Here is an 8,743-nt window from a genome sequence, read left to right as displayed (position 1 = left end):
TCCCATTCAGTTGTTCTGACTAACTCCAGGCACTACATCCCTACACGCTTCTCACACTGGAGCACGCACAGCCCCATCCTGTGCAGGGAGGATGCAAAACAGCGTCTCTGTGACACATCTTTCTGGAGCTTCAGGTTTATTACAAGACTTGGAAAACCAAGTACTTTACAAGAACCGTCCCTCTTCCCCACAAACATGGAAAAGAGACGGAGAGGACAGGGGAGGGACGAAGTGCCCCAGGAAGAAGAGTCCGGTCTGGCAGACCTGCAGCTAGGGAGGCCTCTCCTCGTGTCCCCCAGGCGCCTCCGGGCTGTCCTCTAAGTTCACCAAGTGTCCTGGATACGATGCTTCTGAAGGCCACGGAGGTGCCAGGTACTGTTGTGATTTGAATCCCGGGAAGAGAACGCTGCAGCAGTTTTCACCCCTCCGCCGTCCAGTGGACCAAATCCTCTCGCCCGGACATCCGTACACAGACGGCCTGGACTCCTTGCCCTGGTCCCACTCACAGCTGAACGCCTCCAGCCTCTGGTCAACCTCTCATGCCACGCTGCCAGGATCCCGGAGCTCAGCATCTTGCTCTCCATTGCAACTGCAGGAGTGCGGCTTGACCTCCCCACAGTCTGTGATCTGAACCCTGCCACAGATCACAGCGGCTTCACTCTGTTGCGTTTGTCATGATTCTTCCTGGGCAGGCAAAAACAGAACTGACTTATCAAGTTTAGGAATCTCCCAGCGGCCCCCCGTCGGTCCTGGCTGGGGCCAGAGGGAGAGGCTGGGGTCGCCCCATCAGGCTGCACAGCGTCGGCAGAGTCTCCACTGCCGCAACCACCGTGGGGGTACTTGGTTTTCCCTGGGGCTCCACCACGGTTGCCGGGGCCGTGGGTGGAGGGGAAGGCCCCGGGGTCATGCTGGGGGGCTGGGCTGGGGGTGGCGGTCCTCGACTCCAGGCTGGGGAGGGGACTGGCAGGCTCTTTGGCCTTCAGCCCTGACTCCTGCTTCTCTTCAGGCCGCTCATCTGCCCTGCGGAACCAGGTGGGCAGCACCGGCGCACTCTGACTGCCGGTTCCGGTGGGCGCAGAGACCTCTGGCTGCACCTCCAGGATCTGGAGAGAACGCCGGGTGTTGGGGACAGGTGGGGGGCGGGAGCTTACAGTGATGAACTTCTCCAGGGGTTTCTGAGACCTTAATATTAGGTACGTGGCCATTACCTCATCAAACTGCCTTCTTCTTAATGAACGTCGGATCCCGCCCCACTCGAAGCCCATGTTCATCATTTCCTCTACCACCCAGGGGTCCCTGTAATCACAACGAAGCTCCCTGTGAGGCCTGAGTTCCTCCTGGGCCATGTTGACCCACGGGTCATTCATGAGATCCTCTAAAGTTATTCTCTGGCTGGGGGTGAAGGTCATCATTCTGCGCAGGAGTTGAACACAGTCAGGTGTGAAGGCTAGATAAGGGAACTGGATTCGCCCTCTCAGTACCTGTCTCGTCAGTGTACCCATGTCTTCTCCTGAGAAGGGCAGGCAACCTGTGAGCATAACATAGAGCACGACACCGAGGCTCCAGACGTCGACGGGGGGGCCGTGGTACTTTCGGTGCAGCAAGATTTCTGGGGCGCTATAAGAGATGGTACCGCAGAAGGACCCCAGCTTGCGGCCCAGGAACACAGTGCTCAGACCGAAGTCTGCGAGTTTCACGTTCAGGTCCTCATCCAGAAGAATGTTCTCCGGCTTCAGGTCCCGGTGGACGATGCCTTTCCGGTGGCAGTAGTGGAGGGCAGAAACCAACTGCCGGAACATCACGCAGGCCTCTTCCTCTGCCATGCAGCCGTGGCGGTGGGTTTCTATATAACCATCCAGGTCTCCTCCAGGAACGTATTCCATAACGAGGAGTAACAACTCCTCAGTGTCAATCACCTCCAACAACTGAACGATATTCAGATGATTCACGGCCTTCAGAATCTGCACTTCACGGCCAAGTTTCTTGATTCTGGAGGGGGTCTGCTGCATCTTTTCAATGACTTTAACACCCACCTCTGCCCTGGTCGGGATGCAGCGGGCTAACCACACGGTGCCGAAGGCCCCCTCATCCATGGTCTGCATGAACTCATAGTTGTTAATATGGGGCAGCACGTCAACAGCAGCAGTGGCCACACGGTCCAGAAGCATGGTGATCTGCTAACTACACTGACAATACTAACAATGCTAACTATGCTAACAAACAAAACTATAGTATGCTAACTAATACTAACTAATGATACTAACAATGCCACCTATGCTTACTATGCTAATAAATAATACTAACTATACTAAATATGCTAACTATGCTAAATATGCTAACTATACTAACTGTACCAACGATACTCACGATACTAACTGTACTAACAATAAAGAAAACAAGCTAACCACAGTCCAAGCGCTACAGGTCACCACCAACGTGCTTCCTCGGCTATAAGGACCAAAAACCTAGGCCCGGCCAGACACTTATATAGGGATTTGTAAATTAAATCACAGTGGCTCCTTATAAGTTCAGAGCAAAAAATGGGCCAGTCATGGCAAGGGATGACCCACAGTGGTTTTCTCAGTGTCTGGTCTCAAGACCGCTTTACTCTTAAATAAAAAGCCCCTTGGGGTCCTTTTTCTTATGTGGGACATTAGAGAGTGATATTTACCTTATTAGAAATGAAAATCTGTAGGATGCTTCAGTGGCGTTTTCATTTCTAAATTAAAAAACTCATAATTTTTGGCTTTAAAAGACCTCATAACGTCTACCCTTAAAATATTCAATTCCTTTTCCTTAAACTCTGATTAGGGCCGGCCCCGTGGCTTAGCGGTTAAGTGCGCGTGCTCCACTGCTGGCGGCCCGAGTTCGGATCCTGGGCGACGCACTGCTTCTCCGGCCATGCTGAGGCCGCGTTCCACATACAGCAACTAGAAGGATGTGCAGTTATGACATACAACTATCTACTGCGGCTTTGGGGGAAAAAAATAAATAAATAAAATTATTAAAAAAGAAAAAACTCTGATTAGTCTCAAAATGATCCTACATCTTAACTGATACTATAACACTATAGGAAAGCGTTCTGCTGCATAAGATTCGAGAAGGGACATCATCAGCATTTATAAAGCTGAGAGGGAGACAGCTTTCGTCGTCTCTTCCCCAGGAAGATCATGAGCAGATTTCTCATCAGAAACCTTGGAGGCCAGATGGCACAGGGTGATGTATTCAAAGTGCTGAGGGAAAAAAGAATCCAACCAAGAATCCTGTATCTGGCAAAACTGTCCTTCAAAAGTGAGGGAGAAATTAAGACACTTCCGTATAAACCAAAGCCGAGAGAGTTCTTGCCACTAGACCTGCCCTCCCATGACGGGAGTCCTTCAGGTTGAAACGAAAGGACAGGGGACAGTAACTCAACGCCTTATGAAGCAATGAAGATCTCTGGTCAAAGCAGGTACGTGGGCGATTACAGAAGCTAGGGCTATTGGAACTTTGGTGCGTAGCTCCCCTTTCTGTTTTCTATGTTAAGGGACTAAAGTACCAAAAAACCCAATTATTAGTATATGTTTTTGGACACACAAAGCCTAAAGGCATAATGTTGTGACACTAATAACGGAAGTGGGGTGAAGTCAGAGCTCTATAGGAGCCGAGTTTCTCTACGTTACTGAAGTTAAGCTGGTGTGAATTGACACTAGAGTGCTGCAACTTTAGGATGTTAAGTGTCATCCCAACGTAACCACAAAGTAAAAAGCTATAGGATATACACAAAAGAAAATGAGAAGGTAATTGAAATGTTTCGCTACTCGAAGTCAACTAAACGTAAAAGAAGAGAGTCATGCGGGAATGACAAAATAAGCTATAAGGCATATAGAACACAAACAGCAAAATGACAGAGGTAAGTCCCTCCTTGTCAGAAATTACTTTAAATGTAAATGCATTAAACTCTCCAATCAGAAGACAGATTGGCAGAACCGACAGAAAAACATGCTCCAACTATCTGCTGTCTACAAGACACTCATTTTAGACCCAACGACACAAAAAAGCTGAAGATGAAAGAGTGGAGAAAGACAGTCCACGCAAATAGTAACCAAGAGAGAGCTGGGGTTCCTATAGTAATATGAGACGAAATAGACTTTAAATCAAAAAAGTTTACAACAGACAAAGGAAGACATTACATATTAATATGATGTTCAACACAGCAGGAAGATATAAGCTACAATGACTGATCGCAAACTTTACTTGTCACAGACTAAAAATCCACCAGATGCAACACATAGAACCGCCTCGAATTTGCACAGGTGACCCATGAGGAAATATGAAAGACAGTCTTAAAACTTCACTCCCAAAACCACACGGATGCTCCCCCTCCCTCACCTAAAACCCCAAATAAAAACCCTCGCGTGTAGCTTTTCAGGGAGTTCGGGATTACAGTGTTGGCTGCCCGTTCTCCTTGCTCAGCACTTTGCAATACAATTTCTATTTTCTTCCACTACGCCCCGAGTCAGAGATCGGCTTGCTGTGCGACGGGTGGGCGAACCCACTTCCGGTTGGTTAATGGTTTCACTTGTGGAAAATGCACAGGCTTGATCTTGCAAAGGCTCACCTTGGCGAAAAGAGTGCACACGAATTCACAAACAGGCTTCTCTGGTAAAAACAGTTCCCTGCTGCCCCAGGAGGCTGAAACAGCCACCCAGAAAGGTGGCGGCGAGGATCACTTGCGACTAAAGAAAAATAACCCCAGCAAGCAGGGACCTCGGGGTAGGGGTGGGGCTCAGGAGGGACTCTCAGGGTTCATTTCCTTCACATTTAGCAAAGACCACCAGCTCGTGGCGTCCATCAATACCTTAGTGCGCCAAGCTCATGAAATCCACACATCACCTTTCTGAGTCATCAAATGCAGCCCCTCTGCCCACTAATTTCAGGACGGTTTGCTGCAGAAGGGGGGACAGGAGAAGTTTCTCCGTTGAGCAGGGTGAACGGTCCACTTTTCTCTTTTCTTCCAGCTGGCCCTGACTCTCTCGGCTTTGGTGTGCTCCCACCCCGTGTCTGACCATCTGAGGTTGTGCTGGCTTGGGGCAAGAGCCCGCCAATATGCGCTTCAAGGACAAGGAGCTACATAGCCTAGAAGGTGATGCCCAACACAAAAGGGGGCGTGTTTCCTGCAGCACGTGGCCAAGAGAAGACGAGGTCTGTGTGGTCAACAGGGGCCAGGTGGGGGGGAGATGGGGGGGTGGGCGGTCAAAGGGCACACAGCTGCCGTGGGGGAGGATAGGTAAGTCCAGAGATGTAATGTGCAGCACCATGACTAGAATTAATGCAGCTTCATATACTGGAAATTTGCTAAGAAGAGATCTCAGGTGCTTGCACCATGGGGAAAAAAAGACAATTATGTAAAGAGACGGACATGTTAATTAGCTTTATTGTAGCAACCATTTCACTACATATCTATATACGAAAACATGTTGTACGCCTTAAATATCCATGATTTGTATTAAAAACAACCCCACAAAAGATGAGGTCTGTGATACGAACGGCCAGTAGCTGTACCTAGACTTCCTCAATGACACGAATGACACTCCTGCCAGGCTCAGGCCCAACCTTTGAAAGGTCTGGCAACTTGTGCTTTCTCACTCTCAGAGACCAGCCACCACGCTGTCAGGAAGGCCATGGAGCCACAGGCAGGAGGACCAAGGCCGCGGCCATGAGCCCAGCTGAGCTCCCAGCTGTCAGCCAGCACCAACGTGCCAGGCATTGTGAGCAAGGCCTCAGCTGATGTCACAGAGGGCAGAGAGGAGCTGTCCCCCCTGGGCCCTGCCCAAACTGAAATCTTGAGTAAATAAGTGATGATTCTCGTTTTAAACCACTAAGTTCAGGGGTGGTTTCTTAGACAACGACCGATAACACTCCTCCTGCCTCGAACACTCCACGTGGTTAACGTCTGACCATTGGTCACTCTCAGCAACCGTGTCTCTGACGCAGGGGGCATCTCTGACTGCCCTCCACACACTCGGCCAGGCCTCCTTCCCCGTTCATCCTCTCCTAGCAGGCTGCCCACCCCCCACAGCACAGGCCAGTCTGCAGCTGAGATGCCTGGGGGGACGCTGCCCCCCCTGAGCTCAGCACAGGACCTGGCACACACAAGTGCTCCCCTGTAGAAGGGACAGCGGCACTGCTCCGGAAAGTAAGGGCACCTTCTGACCCAGAAGTTCTGCTCCTTCTTCTAGACAGCCGGGAAGTGGGGTACACGGCACGGGGCGGTGCGCGCTCCGGAGCCCCGAGCTCGAATGGGCCCAGTGTGTCTCAACCAGACAATAGATGAATGTGGCCCATCCACACAAGGGACACTAAACAGCCACGGGAACGCATGCGCCCTGACCGCCCCCAGCAGCCAGTCCCCAAAGGGGGCACGCATGACCATCCATGTGAACGAAGATAAACAGGCGAAACGCAGGGCCTCAGTCAAGAGGTGCTTGAGTCAGACTGTGAGGGGAGTGAGACTGTGAGGCTGAGCAAGGACATGACCGTCACAAAAGTCAGGGCACTGGGCACCCCAGGGAGAGGGGCTGTTGTCAGGAGGGACACGAGTGCTTCTGGGCTGCTGGAAATGTCCCACTTACTGACTTGGGTGGTGAATACAGATGTCTGCAATGTGAATCTTTAAACTGTATACACACACACACACACACGTATGTATGCATATATAGCGTGTGTGTATCTTCTATGTGCATGTCATAATTTTAACCGGGAAAAAATGAGCAACTGTTCAACCAAGTGATGGATTATTATTTTTAAAAAGGGGGAGAGAGCCCCCACTTTGCTCCTCGAACACCCAGGCATCCCCTGACAGCGCCCAATCTGTCCCGTGCTCTCGCCAGCAGCAAAAAAGACCCAGAGCAGGTAGTTCCCAGCAATGTGTGTTACAGCTGCCTGAATGTAAACCCCTTTGTTCTAGAGGGACAATGGACTCCCTGTCCAGCAATTCCAAGTGGGCATCAGTGCCCACCACACTGCCCCCTGCGCTGGCAAGTGACGGAAGACCGGAATGGCCGCAGAAACTTGTGCTGTCCCCTTGCCCCAGGGGACAGGGACAAGGTGCAGACAGCCCTCTGTCAGCTGGACAACTCTCCAAGGCCATCCTCAGGAAGCCTGAAGGAAAGCAAGCCACGGGCGGTGAGGAAGGGCAGCCCAGGAGCAGTGGGAGAGGGTGCTCGTTCCTTGTTTTGTTTCCCATTTCATCACAGCCACGCAGAAGGAAAGCAGGCAGGAGCACTCGTGCATATAAGTGTGTGTGTGTGCACGCGTGTGTGTGTACCTCAGTCTCCATCTCGATCTCCATCTCCGTCTCTCCCCCTGGGAAGCCAGCTGCCCTGCCTGTGAGCGGCCCTGTGGAGAGGCTCACATGGAGAGGACACGATGCCTCCTGCCACCAGCCACACACGTGAGCTGACAGGTAGATTTCCCAGTCCCTGGGACGACGGGGCCCCAGCCGACGTGCTGACCGTGACCTCACGAGAGCCCTGAGTCAGAACCACCCAGCCACCCTGCTCCTGGGTTCCTGACCCCCAGAGACCAACACGATAAACATTACCTGCTGTGGGCTGCCAAGGGTGGGAGTCATTTGTTACCCAGCAATAGACAGCCACCTCCTCAAAGCCAGTCCACCATCACCCGCGTGACAGCCTTCCCTCAGGGCCACCTGACGCCATCTTACTGATGTCTGTTTGCTGTCTCTCTCTTCCTCGTTAAGAGGAAACCCACGGGAGAACAAGGGATTTGTTACGTTCACTGTAGGGTCCCCAGTGCCAAGACAACACAGAAGCTCCTTGTGAAATGGCTGAGGTGCAGCAATGCAGCAAACCAGGAGCCCCATCATTCTGGGGTGTCCTGTCGCTGAGAGGTCACAACACACCAGGGAACAAGCACAGACCCTGAGTCAATCCTTCCCGGTCCCAGGCCCAGCCCCAGGCCCAAGCGACCTCAAGTCACTCGACCTGTAGGAGCCTTGGTTTGCTCACCTCTGGACTGGGAATGATAGTAACCATTAGGCCCCAAGAATACTTTAAGGAGACAAGGCAAAGGCCTGGCAGAGAGTAGTTGATGGTAAAGCCGCTTCTCTCACCACCTGCCTGAACGTGTAATAGGAGAACGACAGCTCCCTGCTGCTAGGCTGCTGGGTGACTGCTCAAGGGCAGACCTACAGGGTGAGGAGGGAAGCTGATGGCCATAGGAGATGACGCATCCTCAGGCCTGGAGCCAGCGTCCTGGTGCACCGAGCAGAGCAGGCTCCAGGGGAGTGTCTGCAGTGTGAACCCATGACAGAGCTGGCTCCAACCTCACACACTAACAGCAACACACAGCAGAGTCCCACTTAAACCAAGCATGGCACATTCAGAGGATGCCCTTGAATCCCAGGGAGTATCGTCACCAGTCCCAGGGCAGAAGGAGCCCTGACTGATGTGGGGAGAAGAGGCAGAGAGGCGCAGGGCAGAACCTTGGGGTGGGCGACACCTGTGCGGACACGGGGTCCTGGCGGCAGCAGGGGTGGGGCACCGGGCAGCTGAGAGTGTCCCGGGGTCCTCTGGTTTCCTGCCCACGAGGGTGAGAACCAGGAACAGGATGACTTTCCAGACTGCAGTGAACAGGTGCGAGGTCACAGAAGCAGCCTCACACCTGTTAACTCACGGCCCAGGGGACCGTGCCCAGCAGATCTTTCAGAGCCAGGACGAGGCTTTACACACGTGCACGC

At 52.3% G+C, this 8,743-nt stretch overlaps 1 protein-coding gene across 1 annotated transcript; it reads right to left on the bottom strand.

Annotated features, from left to right (window-relative positions):
- Window positions 1–644: 644 nt before the first annotated feature.
- On the bottom strand, window positions 645–2,168 carry LOC131421337 (serine/threonine-protein kinase MARK2-like). Its single transcript, XM_058567976.1, has one exon. It carries the CDS (start codon window positions 2,166–2,168, stop codon window positions 645–647), a length of 1,524 nt encoding a protein of 507 aa, XP_058423959.1.
- Between the last annotated feature and the right edge of the window lie 6,575 nt (window positions 2,169–8,743).

This window comes from Diceros bicornis, chromosome 2 (genome assembly GCF_020826845.1).
Source record: "Diceros bicornis minor isolate mBicDic1 chromosome 2, mDicBic1.mat.cur, whole genome shotgun sequence".
NCBI lineage: Eukaryota > Metazoa > Chordata > Mammalia > Perissodactyla > Rhinocerotidae > Diceros > Diceros bicornis.
The sequence above is the reverse complement of the archived record's forward strand: the minus strand, read 5'-3'. Positions and strand labels throughout refer to the sequence as shown.

Excerpts from the sequence above, each read along its gene's own strand:
- LOC131421337 (XM_058567976.1), bottom strand. The coding sequence starts at position 2,168 with ATGCTTCTGGACCGTGTGGCCACTGCTGCTGTTGACGTGCTGCCCCAT.